The 21,345-nt window shown below is 37.1% G+C and overlaps 1 protein-coding gene across 8 annotated transcripts in view; it reads right to left on the bottom strand.

The window, feature by feature from the left end:
* Window positions 1–2,831: 2,831 nt before the first annotated feature.
* The window catches only part of DGLUCY (D-glutamate cyclase), a 32,444-nt gene continuing 13,930 nt past the window's right edge, over window positions 2,832–21,345 (bottom strand). For all 8 annotated transcript variants that reach the window (XM_087872972.1, XM_034418329.3, XM_034418331.3 and 5 more), the window contains exons 5-13: window positions 19,738–19,888; window positions 18,653–18,775; window positions 16,612–16,809; window positions 15,799–16,059; window positions 14,646–14,745; window positions 13,463–13,611; window positions 9,308–9,427; window positions 7,199–7,350; window positions 2,832–5,280 (exon numbers count right to left, since the gene is read on the bottom strand). In XM_087872972.1, coding sequence (XP_087729098.1) covers window positions 5,137–5,280; window positions 7,199–7,350; window positions 9,308–9,427; window positions 13,463–13,611; window positions 14,646–14,745; window positions 15,799–16,059; window positions 16,612–16,809; window positions 18,653–18,775; window positions 19,738–19,888 — 1,398 coding nt within the window. In that variant the 3' untranslated portion in view covers window positions 2,832–5,136. The remainder of the gene's footprint in view (window positions 5,281–7,198; window positions 7,351–9,307; window positions 9,428–13,462; window positions 13,612–14,645; window positions 14,746–15,798; window positions 16,060–16,611; window positions 16,810–18,652; window positions 18,776–19,737; window positions 19,889–21,345) is intronic.

The raw sequence follows: 21,345 nt of genomic DNA on the forward strand, positions 1-21,345 counted from the left end.
TTCTTTCCATGTGAGGAATTCCTTTCTTCCTTTAAAAGAATCAACTTCATTCAATTCAGAACATCACCCCAATGTGTTAGTTATGCAAACTATATTAACTTTGAAGTTTATAAGCTATTCAGACACATACTCTTTGGATAAAAATAATATTCTAGATTTTAATAGTGTATTCTTGGAAAATAGATGTCAAAATATATTTTTATAATCATGTGTTAAGTCTAGCAATTAGTGTGTATGTCATAGTGTCTGAAATTTTTCAGATCCCTTCTGCTATATGAGGTAAATAGTTACATGGTTCACATATTGTGCTAAGCAACTGGTAGTGTTTTCAAAAAATAGCCATACTGAATTTTATCCCAGTATCTTGTGAAAACCCAGCTTATGTGGTTAGTTTATAGTTAGGAGTGTCATGCAAACCCACAAAACTAGGTTAATTTTTAATAATCCACAACTAGATCAATTATTAGCAGTAGACTAATGTAAACATAATACAGTTTATTTGGTTTCAGCTCAGCCTATTGTATGAACATAGATTTATCCTGGCCAATACTGGAACTCAGTCAACTGAAGCTTATTTAAAAACTACCTTAAACAAACAATGCCATTGCAAGATATGTGGAGAAAAAAATAAATGCCCGTCTTTAGGGGCATTTAAGAAAAAATAGTATTTATTTACAATTAGTGCTATTTCTTCATTATACTATTAATGCAGAATAAACAGCAAAAGTTAGTTTTGTAACATTTGTACATATTCTTTGGATTATGTGTAAGGAATTAATTTGAGAACTGCCAAACAAGCTTTAGCAGTAATCTTATGTTTGTAAATGTTTGAACTAAAATGTTAACAGTTGTTAATTCAAAGACTTCAGTCATGTTTAGATAAGAATTATTGTGGATTTCTCAAACAAAAGCAATGAAAATTAGGAATTTTAGAATAGTAAAAAAAATGGGAGGTATTAATGCTTCTATATTAATTTATGTTAAGTCAAACTTGTTAAATCATGTGGTCCAATATAAAAGCAAATAGTTCACAGAATAAAAACTGAACCTGAAATGAATTACATACATTGCTAAAATATATTCTGCACCAAAAAAAGACTGAGTTTGTTTAGATCAACAGTTTATTAGTAGTTTTATGCAACAAAATTCTATATTAAGCTGAACAGCTAAACCTGCATTTATCTGTTGATTATATTTTGCTTACAGTAGTTCTTTCTCCAATTTATTCTGCCCCTAATGTGCTTCTTAAGCTGGGGGCAAAATTCTCTGAATGCAATTGTATTGAGTCAGGATGAATACCCAAATGTTTGGTGTTTGTTATTGCAACAGAAATGGTCATGGTACTCTAAAACAGACATAGCTGAAGATGATTAAAACTTTAATCTGACTGCAGTATAACAATGATTAAAGCAAGAAGTCACAACTTAACCTATATGTCATATAGTTGTGGGAGGTCCATTCTAAGCATTCTTACAGAGAACATTGATTTTAAGTAGTTAGAAATTGCATCCGTTTGTAATTTAATTTAATCTCCCTGATCTAATTGACTTCATTGGAATATGCTCAGTTATAAGTTTACAGAATCACAACTAATTTTCTATTACTAAATTTGCATTCACAAATCAAAATAACTTCAAGAGCTGTAACAAAAATGTCCAATTCCCAGCCCAGAATTTAAGTGGACTTCTGTCATCACATAATAAAAATGTATATAAAATAAATTTTTATAGAGTGTTTTGGAGGTAATGAGGTGAGCTGTTAATATATTTCCTTCCTTCTGGTCACTGCCAGCATCGTTACTATTTCTCTTCCAGCATTTGACCTTCCAAATCCCAAGATAGTTTTTTGTTCTGTGTTCTGACCCAGCCTTCACGAGCCTCACTCAACAGCCTACTCATGAGGAGAAACCCCTTTTAAGGCAGGAATACACTGCATTCACTGACAAAGCTCCAGGTCACACATTCTTAGGTGATTCACAAGCTGTCTCTGAGTTCCCCAAAAGTCAATTAGTATTTCAATTCCAACACAAAGAGTCCTGCCCAACCTGGACAGTGGTAAGGAAATCCTGGCAAGGAATCTGCCAGAGGGAACTCTTCTGGAATATGAACGGTTGTCTCCGACAACCACACCTCCCACATCCCTCCTCCTTATATCCCAGTCAGGGAGGGACTTGTTAATATCTCCTTCTTTTCCTGGATAGCTGGCCCTCAGTCCTGTGTTGCCCTCCTCTCCACATTTATCTGCGCATATGTGCATCTGGGACAGGTCCCAGCTGTTCCTCCCCCTCACTCAGCTCAGGCCTCAAAAACCGCTGTCTCTCCGCCTGAGCATGAGTAGATGGGCCCTGCTCTGCATCTGGCTCCAAGACCTCCTGCTTCCGCAGGCCCCGATGGTAACCCAGGCACCCCCTCCATCTGCTCTGACTGATCTGACCACAACACTCTGCTAATTTCTAAGATCAAGCTTGAGTATAGTGTTAGTGTCTGTCCAATTTATAATCTCTTGTTTAATGCTGCATTTCTGAGATAAGAAACCCTGGTTCTACAATTAGGATATTTAACTGTATACAGTTCTGTTACTTCTCTTGAGCTACTTCTCTTTCTGTTGTTCTACATCAGACACCTCACAAACACAATATCCCACCTTGGCATAAAAAGGGATACTTTTAGAAAGGGAAATCAGGAGGTGTGAGATGAAGAACAGAGAGCTACTGCATGAGAGAGAAAAGTATTCTAAATGCCCAAGTATTCAACTATTTCACAGGTTTTTTAAAAATCTTGAGTCAATTTTACCTTCCAGTTTTTGCAAAGTACCACAAGCGACTAAAAAAATAACAAGAATTCACATGTTCTGATTTATTTGGGGGTAGAAAAGGGCAGATAGGAACTAAGTTGAATGGATGCAAATATGAAATTAGAAATGCCACAATAAATACAGTAGACCTGTTTTTCTTTGTTAAAACATACTGAGTTGGGTATGTTTGCCATGGTAAGGTGGTATTCACAACGAGAAGGTTACGTTACAAAGGAGAGAAAAGCACACACACCAAGGAGGACAACACAATTTAGTAACAAGCAAGCCCAGGTGGTCCTCAACTTACACCCATTTGTTTAGCAATTGTTCAAAGATACAAGAGCATTGAAAAAGGTGACTTCTGATCAGGCCTTGCATTTACAATCACTGCAGCATCCCCACAGTCATGTGATCGAAATTCCAATGGTTGGCAACCAGCATGTATTGGTGGTCACATGACCACAGGTAGCATCCTCTGGTCATGTGACCGCCATTTTCGAGCTACTCAACTGGCTTGTGACAAGTAAAATAAAAGGGGAAGCTGGATTCACTTAATAACCATGTGATTCACTTAACAACTGCAGTGATTGGCTTAACTGTGGCAAAAAGTCATAAAACTGGGCACAACTCACTTAACAACTACTTTGCTTAGCTATGGAAATTCTAAGTCAAGGACTACCTGTATAAGGGCAGAAAAGATTAAGCAATCACATTTAATGGTGGCAGTATTTTTTGCTGGCAGATTCTTGCTGTATAGTGTTTTATATTTCTATCATGGGCATGGCCTTTAAGGAGGATTCAAGAAAAGGACAGCAAAGTTTGACTGTGGAACTAGAAATTATATTCTATGAGTAGTGATAGAAAGAACTGAATACATTTATTTAGAAAGAAAAGGCAATTGAGTGGGAATATGCTACCACTCTCTTCATACTGGAAGAGAATCACAGAGTAATATCATAGAGAAGGCCACAACTCATTATTTATTATTCTAGAGGACAAGGCATGTAATAACTCAAGTTAGTGGAAGACAGACTCTGTGTCCAGAGCTATGAAGTTAAGAAGATCCTTGACTCTAGACTCTAGACTATACAGGGGTTGGTTACAGTATTTGGTACACTGGAAAGGGTACCTGTTGTCTGAAGCTACTTGGGTGAAAAGTTGGGATGTGAATGCCGATACTCTAGTAAAGCAATTTCATGATAAATTCCCTGAGAAACCAGAGGGTTCTCCTGGAGGGGGGAGAGAGGGTTAAGAGGTTATGTACAAGGCGTTAACCCCATTTTTTGTTTTGTATGTTTTATTTTTCAGGGTGTGTTTTTTTCTGCAGGGGGGGATGCCTGTCAGCTTTGGAAGCCATATTAGGCCGGAAGCTTCCATGCTGCCACCTTCTCATGTGGGAGTAGGAGGGGGGATTTAGTAGAGGGGTTGACTTTAGACATAATAGCATTCTTCCTATTGGTCAAGGTCAGGCCGATCCAGCATCTGGAGAAGGAGTGGTCGGAATGCTGTCTCGAGATAGGACAGCGGTTGATTGGAGCATGTGATCGACTGAGGACTGAGGGGATGGTTTGGGGGTTTTTTATTTACTAAGGGAAAACCCGGACCTCTCAGATTCGGGTTTTCCCAGATGTGCCAGTTTACCTATTCTAGTAAATAGAACTTTGAAAAACGCTTGCTTCAGAGTTTTTACTTAGAGTTGAGGTTTTTTCTGGAATGCTGACATTCTGGTTCAAAGTTGAGAATCTCCTCCTAAGAAGAGCAGCTTGACAGCGCAACCAATTGCCTACTAAAGTATTCAAGAAAAGCTAGACAGACTTTTGTGGATTTTAATTTGGATGCTTGCCCTGAACAAAGAGTTGAACTCAGTAGCCTAAGTGCCCCTTCTATTCCTATTATTTAATGGGAGAGAAGAAAGTATTTCAGAACTCAGTGTCTACAACTTTCCTTTGGAGGCTTCCTAGGATTCTCTGAGGTGAAATTCAGAGAAAAATAGAGTCGGCTCACTTGCAATCAAATTAAATGGCTACTGCCTGAATTACAGTTTTAACAGGGCATCTGGTAAATGAGGCAGGGATGAATCTTGTTTAAATCTAAGAAAATACATTCTCAATTAATTTATTGTTGATATATTTTACTCAGATAATTAAAAAAAGATATCATTCTGAAAAATCTATTAATTCTGCCTTCACATTATTCCAGAAATTTACTGTATAATTACACATTCTTCAACCTCATACTATTTGGAATAATAAATTGTGGCAGGATATCTGATCAGGGAATGTAGTGGTAATATATATTCTGGATTAAATGTGTTTAATATACCATATTGTTAGAGATGGAGTATTATTTGAAAGTTTCCTCCCGCAGTCTTTCTATTAAATTTGAATGAATGTCAAAGAACGGCAGAGCATCCACTTCCATTGCCAAACTTGCAGTTATTCCACTGCGAACGTGATGCCGCTGTAATATCTTCAGCATGTTTTCTTCCTAAATAGTAAAATACAAAGTACAATTTTTATTCTCTTTAAAATTTAGGTTTTTAACTTTAATAGTTGAAAGTGCTCAAAGTCAGGAATTTAGTTTAATATTTACTGCTTAAGTTCACAATAAGAGTATCTTGTTGGGGAAGATTTTATTCCCAGTTTCTTTCTAGACATGTCCACATTAACTATAAAATAGCAATAGCAATAGGACTTAGGCTTATATATTGCCCCATAGTGCTTTACAGCACTCTTGTCACTCAAATGTTAAAATGCATTCTTCGCTATCTAATTACAATAATCTGGAAATGTAGGAATGGAATCCATTTGTATTATATTGTTTCTAGCATCTTTATTAGAATAATATTATACTAGAAGAACTTCCAAGCTACTGTTTATACCAGGGGTCTCCATCTACAACCTTGGCAACTTTAAGTCTGGCGGACTTCAACTCCCAGAATTCCCCAGTCAGCTTTTCTGCTGGTTGCCAAGGTTGGAGACCCCTGGTTTATACTGTTGATGTTTGGCATCATAATTTCAGTTTATAAAATAATCTATAATTACCAATGCCCTGCTTTCATAGTAAAATGGTAAAAAAAAGTAATGAGTTCAGGAATAAGTTGTAAAATCTGTCTGAAGCCAAGGTATGGCAGAAGGAGGATAAAAAGGATGAAGCAACGAAGGTAAATCCAACAGGGTCAAAAAGACAGATCAATGATGTTGCATTGAAAAATAAAGAGAAAGAAAACAAATGAAGGAGAAGTACCATCTGGAAATGCAACATCATTAATATTATGATTCACAGTCATCTTGGTGACTGAGACTCTAAGTTCCAGATCTGTATTCTGTAACATATATTAATCTTAATACATTACATTTCAGCAGCTTCCCACACATTTGTTTTGATGAATAAATGAATCTGTGCCAACAGACTAGAGATAGTTGTTGCTTACTGACTGTTTGTTCAGAGAACATTATGAACAAATAAAATTTGTAAATATTTTTGAAAAAATAATCAAAATTATAAAATTATGATACTGCTGAAAAAGGAGACTTATAACCAATCATTAAAGTTCTGGCCGTCACAGCATGTGATTACGATCCGGACATTTGGTAACCGGCTTGCACTTACAATGTGTCCTGCGATCACATGATCACCATTTGTTGCTGGTTTCAATGGGGAAGCTGGCAGGGAAAGTTGCAAGTTGCTTCAGTAAGTTGCTCTCATTTTGTAGAAGCCCAACAGAAGCCACCCCGTGCTTACCTATCTGCGAGGCACCTAAGATTTGCTTAACAATCCACGGTCCTTGCTTAATGACAGCAATGTGGCATGTCAGGCTTGCCATCACTAAGTGATGTTATCACTTGATATTGCATATTGCTTAGCAATGGAAATTCAGGCCCCAATTGTTAACCTTATTGTATTTTACAATATGAAAGACTCTGAAAAAGTTGCATGAATTCAGAATTGCATTGCATTGCCCCAATCTAGTAGTTCTAGTTCTGCATAAATAATGGCATACAATTGTTAATGGCCTTGATGAGGGTGAACACTTTCACTTACATTTATTTTACAATTATAAATTTGAGGGATTATAAAAGAAATGGCTAATAGCTAGATTATGGCTAGATATGAACAAGCACATGTTAGTTTAGGAAAGTTTTAAAAAGGAATCATCGTGAAAGCTAGATAATTAAGCTATGAAGATTTCAGTTACACACATTTATTTAAATCAAACTTTCTTTGCTCTAGAAAACTAATAGGTGAAATCAGGACTCATAATCAGCATATGGTATTTAACAAAGGCAACTCAATTTCAATAGCTATCCAAGCATCACCCAGTGTTAGCAAGCTCTGCATATTGCTTCCAATTGCCCTATATAGAAAAAAGTTATTCCATGAAAAACTTCTTCCAAAAAGTTACCTTAGCCACAGAAGGTAATGCTGATGCCCAGTTCTTATACTTGGAAAACCTGGGATATCCAACAGCTTTCCTCAGATAGCGGCCATGTATTTCACATGTTTTGAGGATATATAGTCCACAAGCAACTGCATAGCCTCCCCAATTGGCAACACCTGCCAAAGAAAAGTGCCATTAAAATAAAATGTTTTAGCTAAAACAACTGAACGGTACTTAATAATACAAAACATTGGCCTATAGTTGAAACTTAGCACCATAATATTTGGACAACAGGAGGAAATGCAGTTTTTCCCATCATTTCTAGGATCAACAGAATCTTGTTGTGCTTTGGCTTATTTGTTCAGAGAGTAATATGTTGATCTATGCCTTTTAAAGCAATAGTGAAATTTGTTCCTGACTCTCTAAAACCTGGTTTAGATTATTTTCAGAACATCATTTAGCACCTATTAGAGACGGCCTAGAAGATATTTTGAGCTCCACTTAGTACTAGTTCTATTCAGCATGAACAACAGTCAGGGCATAGAATTTTATTACTTAATTTATTTAAATAAATTAATTTGTGCTACCTTAGTCACAGATGGATAATCTCCAGGTTCTAGGGTCCCTAAAACCAACAATCACTTAATCTTGTTACAGATAAATTAAAGCCTATGCCTTACCATCCAGACCTCCATAGCCACCAGGCACTGGGAAAGAACTTTAATGGCATCACCTGATTAGACCAGGGCGCTGAATAGCCTCAGCATACTTATGATAATTAACTCCGCAAGACTGTCTCCCTACTTCCAAGCTCTTAAATTGATCCAGAACAATACCATGATCAAAGGCTGGTATTAAAGGCTGCTGGAAGATTATGGAAGGCCAGTATAGGTGTACCTCCCCCCCGCATTTTAAGCCCCTCAGAGATCATCGGCAAGTATGATCAGTGCCACTGCAGAACTGATCTGAAACCTGCCTGAAAACCTGCCTCTCTGTACAATCTGCTTTCTCTGGCATAGGAAACCTTCCACCTTCTCAATCACCTTCTCTAAAGTAGGTTAGAAACCAGATGAAAATTGTGCAGGTTCATCGGATCCAAAAATGGCTTCTTGAGAAAAGAGCAAACCACGGCTTCCTTCAAAAGAAGCGGAACCATCTCCTCCTTCAAAAAAGTATTCAGGTTTAACCTCCAAGAGGTTTGATTTAATCTAGATAAGAAAGCAGTGCAGGCCATTTTTTCCTGCTTATATACTTATATAACAGACCCTGCTAGCCTTTCAGATGATCTTGAAGACCTGGCCATGTGCCAGGGCCTGGGGTCCCAAGTGTTTCCTCGTTATGTTGACAACAATGGCTTGTAATATCTCTTGGCTGCCATTGTATTTAATTCTCTTTTGTACTATGTTTTAACTGTTTTGTTTTTATGAATACTCACTGCTCTGAGTCACTGGTTTGAGATAGGCAGCTACACAAATTAATAAATGAATAAAATAGTGGCACAGAAGTTATGCGGAAAAGACACTTTTATGTTGTAGCCCTTGTGGTTTGAAATATTTCGCAGAGAATTGGGGGAAACAGACCAGCCTCAACCCTGCCAATCTTTTGCAAGGAAGATTGAAAATGTTGTTCTGTGCCTGGGCATGGAGGTAAGATTGTTAGTTGGAGCCCATGAGATACTACTTTAATTCTAGTTTGATGTCTATGGAGATTCTCTATCATCCAGGTCATGGTTGTCCCAAAGTTGCTTTTTCAAAAGTCAACTGGACTTTCTTGTTTTTCTTTGAAGACGTCTCACTTCGCATCCAAGAAGCTTCTTCAGTTTTGAAGTGAAACGCCTTCAAAGAAAAACAAGAAAGTCCAGTTGCCTCTTGAAAAAGCACCTTTGGGATAATTCTAGTTTGATTTTTTTTTTCTTACCTTGGCTGCCAGTTATATATTCTGTTTTTAACTATTAGCTATCCAGAGCCACCCTGATAGCACATTAGGTATCAAAGATGACAAACAGCTTATTTAGTGATTTAGTTATCTAAGTGATGACTGAATACAATAATCAGAAAAAAGTAATGCAGCTTTTGTTTTAGTTTCTTCTTACGATTTTGCACATGTACATATTTTGGCTTGTTCAAATCTTACCTGCAACAACTGCAAAATCAGCTTCCACATCACAAGCTATGACATCTCCATTTTTAATGTGCTTCTTTGTGGCTTCTTTTACTTTTCCCATTCCTAATTCATTTCCTCCATCTCCAATACCTAAATTAAAATGGAAAAATTTACATTGGAATATTACCATACTAGTCATAGATTTTGATACCAATGATCCTTATAGAAAATCTGATGAAAAATTAAAAATTAGTGGAACTGTTAATAATAGTTCTACTGTGAATACTTCCCATGAAAACTACACTCTGGGTAACCAATGAAATACCCCAGCTTTATTTATCGTGCATATTAACACTTGTATCTGCTTTCACAGGTACAAAGAATTTTGCCAAATAATGACAAAATAATTAAAATCATAAGTGTGATTGGAAACTTGTACTGTTGTCTAAACTGCTGACTTATTAATATCAGGATTTGTGCATGTTTATCCATCTGCAAGGTTAGGTAAATAACTCTCCAATATCAGTATAGTTGGGGCAGACAGCAGTTGATTTGGACTATGCCTTGCCAAAATACATGTTTTCAAACTTGAACAGAACTAAATGTTAATGTATGAGAGATATTCTATTTAAAATCCTATAAAGTTATTATTAAGGATATACTCCCTCCCAGCACATTCTAAAATATGCTACTGATGCCATTAAACTTTATTACCTAGTTTGGTCAATCACGATACGCATGGAGCAATGCATTTTATTTCATTACTGTCCAATTAGCTTTATTGAATTTTCAATTAAAATATAATTCAAAGTTTTTGCATGCATTGTTTCTGCTGAATAGTTCCAATAGACAAGTAATTTTATGTATTTATAATTTTTGTACATGTACAAACCAAGCTGACCACAAAGCACCCTGTGATGACCCGAGGTGTGGCACAAAGGCAACACAGCCAAAGAATAAGTATGAGTCCCTTTATTACAGCGGTTCTCAACCTGTGGGTCGCGACCCCTTTGGGGGTCGAACGACCCTTTCACAGGGGTCGCCTAAGATCATCAGAAAACACTGATAGAGTCTAAAGGTTGAGCAACGCTGATGTAACCCAGTCCTGCCTTGGACCTTTAATATACGCGTCTTCCATTCAGCTTGAAGCCGGGAAGGCCATACCATTCTTCGCAGGCGTGGGAAGGCTGCTAAAAGGCAGTGGGAAGATTCGTCTTCTAGGAACGGATGCAGATGGAACCGCTGGGTTGGATCTGGGCGCAGGATATATTTAAAAAGTCACCCTTCGGGAGAGGGAGTTTTCCTGGGATATGTTTTTAGCCCTCCCCCCCATGTCGCTGAGTGGTGAAGTCCATTCTCCACCCCTTTCTGTCTGGGCTTTCAGGAGGAGAGCTGCTGCTCCTGCTGTCACCGCTGCAATTGGCCATCGTTTCTCTTCCACTTGGGACCCTTGGTGGGAGAGTGAGTTTGGGGGCGATAGAGCGCAGGCTGAGGATCCCCAAATGTCGAAGGGAAGAACTGGGGCTGGGCTCCTCTCTTGGGTTCCTCTGGTTTGCTTGAAACGGAGGGCAACGTAGAGGCCAAATTTCTGGGTTCTTGCTTGCTTTAGAAGAGGAAGGGACCGGTTAGGAGTAGGAAGTAGGGAAAAGTTGAGAGTTTTAGATCCTACGATAACGAGAGATTGCAAAAAAAGAAAAAAAAAAAGGCAAAATGGCATTGTTTGGCATCCCAGGTTCTAGGCCTAGAAAATACTGAGGTTTCCTAAAAAGTTTTTCCTAAAAAAAAACTGAAAAAGGTTCAGTTCCTGCCTTTCAGCCAGGCGATCGCTTGTCAGCTTTGGATGGATTATTTAAAAAGTTAAAAAAATAAAATAAAATTGTAGAATTTTAAAGAAAAGATGTTAGGGGTGTATAAAATCAGGGCATCCTGTTTCATTGGGAAGGAGTGGATGGGGTCCATGCTAGTTCCTTGGCATGATAGGTTTTTTAAAAAGAAAAGAAAATGAAATCAATGTCTTTTATCCATAATATTGGCATAAACATCTCTTTTTGGACACTTCCGTTTTTCTTCCTTTCAAAAGTTTTGTGTTTCAGAATGAACTCTGAATGCCAGCCAGGCTGAGACCTTGCATTGCATTATGGGTGCTGGTACGTGAGAGCACGTGAGCGCCCGCACGCTTGGACTTTTAGCACGCAATGCCAAAAAAGGTTCACCATCGCTGACATATACACACATAGCAACGAAAATAATTTTATGGTTGGGGGTCACCACAACATGAGGAACTGTATTAAAGGGTTGCGGCATTAGGAAGGTTGAGAATCACTGCTTTATTAGCTCCAACTTTGCCCCCAATGTCCTGTTTACTCTTCCGTTTGCAGAAAAGCTCTCCCACAAAACTGGAACAGCCATTGGCTGAAAATACTCCAGTCCAGGCGTTATAAACCGAAAACTTTCAACTATAAATCCAACAAGGCAAAATAAGGTAATTAATCTGGCAGGGCAAGCAAGATAAGGAGTTCCAGAAGTGAAGTAGCACGGCAGTAAATCAAACCAGTTGGGAGGATACCAGGAACTCAGATAAAGCAGTTAACACAAGATGAACTCAGCATTTGTTCCTGACAACCGCCCCTCCCATTTGCCTCTCCTTTAAACTCCATCCCCAGGTGTGCCTTGTGAAGAGAATCAGGGCCCTTTCCTCCCTTGTAAGCCACGCAACCCACATTGTTCTCTTCTCCGTTCTTCCCTGCATGCCCTAGGATGAGGAGGGAGTGGGCCTTGGTCTTCATCTGAACCCCCTCTCCCTTGTTCAACCTCTCCCCTGCTCTGCCCAGCTTGACTTTGCCCTTCTCCAGTTTCCTCCACAGCCAACAGAGCCACTCTCTCGCTCTCTGTCAGCTGCTCGTCTTCCCCCTTGGGTTCAGACTCCGATGGGGGCATGACACTGCCATACTTTTTCACTTATCCTTTCTTTATTTGCCTTCTAGTGCATCAATATACTGAAATGTCATACTTGCTGTATATTTGTATGTGATTTTCTCCTCAAAGCCCAAACTGGGTGTGTGTTCCTGGTCTCCCCTTATTTTGAGGAGTACCACTGACATGTTTAATTTATATGTGTCCACTTTCTTCCCAGAATCTAAGAATCTAACACATACAGGTAGTCTTCAAGATATGACTGATCACTTAACAGCCACTTGAAGTTACAGCAAACCTCCCAAAAGCTCCATACCATCTTGTTTTGAAAGTTATGGCTCCTGCAATACCCCTGCAGTCATTCACCCTTATGACTGACCAAAAATTAGCTATATATATCATTGCAGCTTCCACAATTGCATCACATGTCTGTGTGATGATGTGATCTATTCCAGTGATCTGTTCCAGTGCTCTGGAAGTGATCTGTTCCAGTGCTCCAGTGCTCTGGAACCCCAAGAAGCCTTGGGGTTCTTTAAAAGTTAACTGAGGGGAAAAGTGCTTGGCCTGGTGGTGTATGAATTGAGGCCACCTGGTAGGATTAGGTAAAGGCCTGTGGGGACCCGAGAGATGGAAAGAAGAGCATAGGGTGTTTCAGGGTCTGTGTGTGTGTGTAGGAGCCCATGGAAGGTCTGGGACAGGAAGGCCTAGGCCTGCGCTAGGCCTCCAAGGGTCTCTCCCACCCTGAAGCATCCCATGCTCCATTTAAGAACCCTCATGTTTGTTTAATGGCCACATCAGGGACAGCAGGACTGGAGATCATTAAGCAAGGCCATTTCACTTAACGGCCATCTTGACATGCAACCGTAATGGGCAGGCTCAATTACAGTTTATTTCAGGAACACATCTGTATGTGTTGCTTCTGTGTACATTTTTCTGATCTCTCTTTGCCTTGGGTTTGTCTTCATACAAGCAAAGAGCAGGGTTAGAATAAATGCCACATTAATATATTTAAAAAGCATCTCATATTTAGAAAATTTCAAAGAGCATCAGTAAATAATGATTAATTGGAAATTGCCTCATTGAAATTCCTATCTCCATGACTGTGAACATTTGAAATCTTAAGAGAGCTAAATATTACTTACCAATTTGAGCAGCAATTCTTTTGCCTCACCACAGTTATTCCAGTTGCATGATAGACCCTGTTTTTAATGTCTCCAGATAGCAACATTAGTATTTTTATCAGATCATTGAAGGAAAATACACATACTGTACCTGTAGTAGTAATTCCTGGCAGAGTTTGTGCAGCTATAAAGAGTTCATCAATGGGATCTACTAAATGTTTAATATTAACTTTCCTTGCATTATAGTAATTACCATCAGCAGCCATCCCAGCACGTTCTATTGCTATCAAATGATTAAATCTAAAGAAAAAGAATTAAAAAAGAATTAAAATTCAGTTCTAATGCTAATGATAGCTTGCTGTACTCAGCATTACTTCTTAAGGTTTCTCAATTCAAAACCCCATATACTCCATTTACTATCAGAGAACATGAGGAAACTTCTTTGTTATTCAATTTCCTCAACTCTGTGTCCTTGAGTTTCTGCTCCATTCAATGTTGCTCCAGTTCCCCAATCTATCACTTTAGTCTTCATAATAATATACTTTGGCTAACTCCAAAATTTTCACAGTATGGTGCTCCGCAGCTGACATGGATTACAGCTATAGCTGGGAGTTAAGCAGGTTGAGGAAATCTAGTTTATAACCTGAGTAAAATTCTTCCCTGCAAATAGTTAAAATTTTTCTTATCTTTCTCTTTGCCCTGCTTACATGTCCTTTATGCTCTCCCCTCTAGCATTGTCTTTTACACTCTGTTTATTTCTTTCTGTTTCAAGAGAGTACCTGGAGGAAATATACTAGTCTCTTATCTTTCCCAAAGAAAGCTGCAGGTTAGACAGACTCCTAGAGAAAACTGCTTTAAAGCCATTCTGGTATTTGAAGTCAACCAGATGATATTTAGCTAGCATCTGTGATACTATATGGACTTCAGGAGCTAAGCCTTGTTCCCGTATCCTACACTAAAGACTCTCTGAAATTGGAATGGGACAACTCTCGGCGGCCAACTCGCCACAGACAACTCACGGTGGCCAACTCACTGTGGGACAATGCACCAAGGAACAATTCAACAAATACAAAAGTTAAATTTTGACAGAACTGTGGACAATAATAATAAAATAAAGCCAGTCCAGAAATACAAGTTACAATAATTTTGAGAAAACGTGGTCACCAATAATAAAAGTAATTGAATGAAACAATTTAATACAGCATTAAATTGTCCTACAGCAAGATGGCCCACAATGAATTGGCTGCGGTGAGTTGGCTGCGGCAAATTGTCCTAGACCCTTCTGAGATATGCTAGCTAGAGTTTGGCATTGCTTTGCTTTTGGGGACATATACCTCGGTTTTTCTGGATTCCCATCTTCACATAAGAACTGCAGAGCTGAATCTGGAGAATTGCTTTGGTAGCTGATTACAGGAACAGGTGTTTGAAGTATTTCTAGAATATAGAGAAAGACAAAGGTAACTTGGATCATGATATTAATCATGCCATTGTTAGGCCTGTGCATAGGATTCTTCCAGGCATGCAGGAGCTGCTGTGCCTTCAAACACCTGCACTTACTTACTTCCTACAGTCTGCAGATTCAGAGAGAGATGTTGCTAAAGAGCAAAGTGCCTCACCAAATAATCTGCACATGCCTGATCACTGTTTCACAATTATTTGTTTTGTCTTCTCAATGTTAAATAGGATCAGTTCTGTGGCTGAAATTTTCAGGACATTCTCCTCTTTTGTAAAATAGGATGAATGTAAAGGAAGATATGACTGAGTCAGACCTAAACATGTGGAAACTCTACTGATTTCAATAGAAGAATATTAAAATATTGTTTAACAAATTTTCTTAAAACCAAATTATTTCTGTCTTTATACCTTGATTAGATTATTCCCAATTCAGTTGCACAGAATAATTAAATCCCACAAGATACTGGGTGAAATGTTTAGCTGCAATACAAGACCTCCTCCCATTTTAAAGTGAAATATTTTGGTGGAAAAAAATGTTGTCTTTCTTTCAGGTAAACGGAATACTCTTATAAGAAAGCTTAATTATGTATCCTAAATCCATCCCCAATAACTCTGTTATTCTATTCTATTCTAATATCCCACCTGTACCCCACTTACACACTGATCCTTCATTTAATTTATTGATAATGTTAACCATTTCAATTTTAAGATTTGATATTTTAAGGTTTTGATTTTAATTGTTTAGTTTGCTTTTGTGCTACTCTAAGCCACTCAGAGTCATTTGATGGTAAGAGGAGACATACAAATTTAATAAATGAAGAAAATAAATCACGTTATAGTTTAGAGTGATAAGTGAAGCAAACCTAGTAAATATTCTATAACTATTCTAGATTTTAGATTCTAGATTTTAACATAAGTAACATAAAAAATAACCAACAGTAATAAATGAAAATGCACAATGTGGACAGTTTCAATTTTTAAGAAACTGAAACACACTTTAACATAATCAGGTTATAATGAGCCATGCCATACCTTGCTCAACAGATTCCTTGATAATCTTTCTGTTTAAATCGAGAGCTCTTTGATCAGTTACTATAACTACATTTTTTTCCATGGCTTTCAAGATTGCTGCCATTGCAATGGCTCCAGGCGGCCCATCGTTTTCTTCAGGTGGTTCATAATTGAAATGGGTGGGAAATCCTGTAGTAATCAACACCGATTTTGCATGGGAAAGCGACAGGCATGCCTTCAGAAGTTCATCCTGAGAAAACAGATGTTTCACACCTCTGTTCCCTAAGCATGGAAAATACAAATATTTTAAACTAAGAACATCCTGAAGATAGTGGTTTGTCACAGGCATTTATTTAAAAATAAAACTAGTTTGTTTTGATTGTGATAGATAAAAAAATCTTAAAGCTGACAGATGCAATGGCTCATAGTATTAGGAAATGAGATAGAAGAGATCTCAGAGCTGCTAAACCAGATTTTTCTTCTTGCCTGAACACGCAAATAGCTTGGTAACTATTATTCTCAGAAAAGTTATTTGTTTTGGCTTCCCTCTGATTTTTTTACCTCTTCAGAACAACATTTGATACATCATTCATTCATATTCTATAGGAAGTCTCTGCAAAGTTGATCTACAAGTTAAGTATTAATTTAAATGATGGCCTATGGCTAATTTAACCATAAAATGGTAGTTTGGAAATAAATGCAAGCATTAGAGGTAGGATTTTTTAATTCAAATTTTCCTTTTGACAGGATTGCTGCGGAAAATTATACAGATATCGCTTTTTCTATCGTAGTAAACCTTTTAGACTCCTAACATGATTGTGTTTTTTCTCTTACCTGGATCTATCGCTATTATGTTTTCTAAGCCTCTAATTTTCTTTACAGCTGCTGTTGAAGCAATGCTATAATGCAAAGGATCCTGAGAAATACAGTAGACTTCAGGGAGATCTTTATCATTACCAGATGCATCATCTTCAACTTCCAAATCAGTGATAAACATGCAACCAGGTGAATGGGTAAAAGCCAGTGGAGCTTCTGGAAAATAAAGAGAAGCCCAATAAGCAGTGTACAGGAGGAATCAAGGCCTTTCTATCTGGGAGGAGTTTGAGCACATGAATTTTGAAGAAATGGGCAGAGTTCTGAGAGCTGTTAGTGCAATCACCTATAGGTTAGCTCCATGTTCCTTCTGCCTGGGATAAAATGGTGGTGAATTTATCCTTGAGTGAATGGTGATCCCTTTTACTCTGAAAATACAGTGATGCACTGTCTTCTTAAGAAATTATAACTGGCCCCCCAAATACTGGACAACCTTTGTCTAGTAATCAACCTCTTTCTTTGGAGGAAAGGATATGGAAAAAATGGTGTGCAAGAAAAGATGGTCATGAATGAAAATATAATAAATGAATATCAACAGAATATAAAAGTGGGTACCCAGAAAAAAAGAACAAATACATGGTTATCTTACTATTGCTTACTCTATAGCTGATAAAGTCTGGTTGCACCTTTTCCAGCCAATACATTTTATTAAAAGGTGTAAATTTTCATGAGCTGCCACTTACTTCATCAGATACAGAGAGTGTCTAGGCTGATACAGTTTTAAAATGATGTGGGGAGAGAAGATGGGAGGAAAAGGCAGATGAAAATAGGTTGGTTATGCAGATGCGGATTACATGGAATAAAAATTACAAGTACTTTATCAATTAACAATTACAGGTAGTCCTCAACTTACAACAGTTCATTTAGTGACTATTCGAAGTTAGAATGGCACTGAAAAAATTGATTTATAACTTTTTCACACTTACGACCATTGCAGCATTCCCATGGTCACGCAATCAAAATTCCTGATATAACTTGAATTTGTCAAGAATATACCTTGCTATACTATTCATGTGTATCATGTAACTTTCTCAGTATAATGTAAAGATGTTAAAATCATAATGTACTTCAGCAAAGCATTTAATACACTACATGGTGATTAGCAACTTTGTATGGACTGGCTGACATGACAAGTGGACATTCAGCTAGCTGAATAGTCTATTCCAAGTGTGTTCATCAACGGTTCCTTATCACATTGGCTTGATATCAAGTCCTGGCTCATCTACTCTTCACTATTTCATTAATGATTTGGATGATGAATTATAAGGAATGCTCATAAATTTTCAGATGATGACCAGCTGGGTGGAATACGTAGCTTAATTTCTAAAAGATAGAAACACAGTAATAGTGTTTAGTCAAAATCTCAAACAAATGTTCATAATTTTTACTAAGAAATTTTAGACTGCATCAATAGAAATATAATTTCCAAATAATAGGAAACAACCATTGCACTCTGTTCTGGTTTGGTGATAGTTTTTAAAAAATGTATCATAACTAAGTGGGTCTCGGGTAAATACCTGCCTTACTCTCAGGCAGGATACACAGAAAAAAGACATGTAATTCTTAAAAGATTAGCATGTAATAAGATTATTTTACAGGACTATTCTGTGCATGATTAAGGGAAAATTATAGCTTTGTGGAAAAAAGCTTGGTTAAGTTCAAGGCAAAAAAAACCAACACTGGAAGATGGATTATGAGCGTTGTTGGTTCTTTTATGTAGGTTATATTTTAAAATTCAAACACATGAGAAAGCAGGACTCAATGCAGAAGACCTTGAGCTTGGAAAAAAACAAAAGCATTTGTAAAAGAAGCCAATAGAAGACAAGGTGGCTGATACTGTCACAGACAATATGAGTAAATGAACAAATCCAAAGAAGCAATTACTGCAAGTATGTATGTCCATTGAGTCATGAAGAATCAGAAGTGACCGAACAACAACTTTTAAACATCCCTGGTTTTTTATAATAAAGCAGCAGTTCTGGTAATTCCACTAAATACATACTGCAATTGATGACAGCTTCTATTCCTGTTACACCACAGGCCCAAAAGACTGGTACATCTCCAGGATGAGCTTGTACTGCATCACCATATTCTGGACTGGAGAGATCTTTAATTCCTAACAAATCTAAAATTGAAATTTTATTAATACTCAAGCAGAAATGTAGAAAACCCAATTAGGCTGGGACCAGTGGTAGGATTCAAGTAATTTAACAACCGGTTCTCTGCCCTAATGATTTCTTCCAACAATCAGTTTGCCAAACTGCTCAGAAAGTTAACAACCGGTTCTCCCAAGTGGTGCGAACCGGCTGAATCCCATCACTGGCTGGGACTTAATGTTGTAAAACATCTGACAACTCCCTAGAAGAGCATGGGATGTGGCATGGAAAGTGATGTTAGTGGGATACTGTTGCATGGGATACTGACATTTCTTTATTTTATTACGAGGTGAACATAAAATAAAAGTTAATGGTTTATTTATTCCTGTACCTGTATAAAGGAATTACTGGGTTCAGGTAACAAATGTGACATACAATAAATTTTTGGCATGACTTTTTATTTTGTTGGAAAAAATATGTGAAACTGAACCTCAGGGCAGACAGTGAAAAGCCTGTGACACTTTAATATTTAATAATGATGATGATGATGACAACGACAACAATAATTGGAATCTGGCTTCTTGGTGTTCTGTATTTTAACTTTTTTTGAATAAAATAAAAATAGAAGAAAAATGCTACATGTAAATACAGTCTAAGCTATATATATATTGAATACATACATACATACATCTAGCTGACTGCGTGAACAACCATAATTCATTGATTTTATATGCTACCTGACCCAATGACTTTGGGTGGTTTACAATTGTTAAAAAACATTAGTTTACCTAGAGGCTTCTTACCCAGCACTTCCTGGAATTAGTAGTAGGATCTAGGATGGAATTCTTTTAAATCCTCTTACTTGTGCATAAAGTCACTAAAAAGCTAGACTGTACGTTAGTAAACCAGACAAGTCTAGGGCCAGTTATTTTTCTCTCTCATGCATGCTTTGTATTATAGATCATAGAAACACAGAAAAAAATAGACTGACCAGAAGAGCCAATGTGAACTGGTGCTCCATGTGATTTTTTCATTGGATGGGTGATTTGCACACACTCCTTCAGTTTATCTTTAGGTATATATCTCATAGTTACTATTAGATTACAGTGAAAACATTCAGTATCACAGCAAGGAACAGCAGTCTGGTAAAGTTTTAAAAAAATGATCCAAGCATTAAGAACAACGAAGACATCTCCAAAGGCCTTTTCTTTCAAGTAGAGGGCATCCTACCTCTGAGGTAAATGCAACTGGGTGATAAAAGGCCACAAGATAAATCACTAGCATGTTCAGTTGCCTTCACCACATATCATCTATTATCCCCTTTATGATTCAGATGGCATTCTATTTAAGCTCATGTCATTGCTATTGCTAAATTTCTATTTAATTACACAGTCACAGCAACTAAACATTGAAATATTAGATAAATTAGTAACGTCATATTAGATTTTTTTTTCTAATGGCATTAAGTTATTATTGTTTCAAGAACATATTTTGCAATTAAATAAAATAGGCAGATATTACAGTAATTGAGGTTCAGCGTGAAATATAAGATCGTCGCCCCAAAATAATGGGAAGTGAAAATATAGATTTTATTGGTAAAAATATTCCTTGTAATTAAACTAATCTCAACATGAAAACAAGTGTAGTTAATCACATGCTGATCAGCTTATTCATTTTGAAGGGTTGCATTAAGAAAGGAATAAGCTTCCATCAGACTATAGTACTTGTCAATCAAATAAAAAGAGAAGCTGAGCAAATTGAATGCTTTATGTCTCCTGCTGTGATTAATAGCTGATCTTGAGAAAATATTTGTATTTGTTTTAAGAAAAAAGCAATTTTTTCTTCAATTAAGAATGGGTTATAGCACTAATAGTGAAAACTTCCTGCTTGTGGCTACAAAAATCCAAATGACCACCAGATGGCAGCCATGAATTATTTTTTATATATCTATCTGCTGCCCTCTGGTGGTTATTTGCTAGCTCTGATGAACAGCTAATGAAACTATATTAATCAAATACTTCTATGTTCTGAAACAAAACTGAAATTTCCAAAGTAATGTCTTAATCACTTTGTATATTTGGAAATATTTGGACATAATTTCAATACTCCATAGGCTCCATATGGTTCCAGGACTTTCAAAGACATAGAAAGAAAACACTATTATTTATCTTATTGTTTGAGTAAATGACTGGTTCATGTTAATGGGTGGGAACTACAACTAAAATGGCATCTCTTTCTATTTTTTTTAATAAGCAGTGATCACATCCAGACAAGAGAAATAAAAAAGATGCATAACATATTACAAATCAAATAATTCTGTATTTGAAAGCAATTGAATAAAACAATATTGAAGTTATCAGCTAAAAAAAAAAAGAAATAAAAAATGGAAAGAGTGAAAGAATTAGCTGCTCTGTTCACTAGACGCTAGAAAAGAGCATTAGAATTTTGTATGCCCATGTGCAACTTAAGAATGCCTACCAACATTCTTTCTGAACTAATACTAATTATTATTTTGATTGTATTTGCCACTATTTATATAATATTATGCAGGGGTGTCAAACTGGTGGCCCGCGGACCATGTCCACTCTGGCTCAGCAAA

The sequence above is a fragment of the Pantherophis guttatus genome, chromosome 1 (assembly GCF_059756535.1).
Source record: "Pantherophis guttatus breed Tessera chromosome 1, ASM5975653v1, whole genome shotgun sequence".
Classification (NCBI taxonomy): Eukaryota; Metazoa; Chordata; class Lepidosauria; order Squamata; family Colubridae; genus Pantherophis; species Pantherophis guttatus.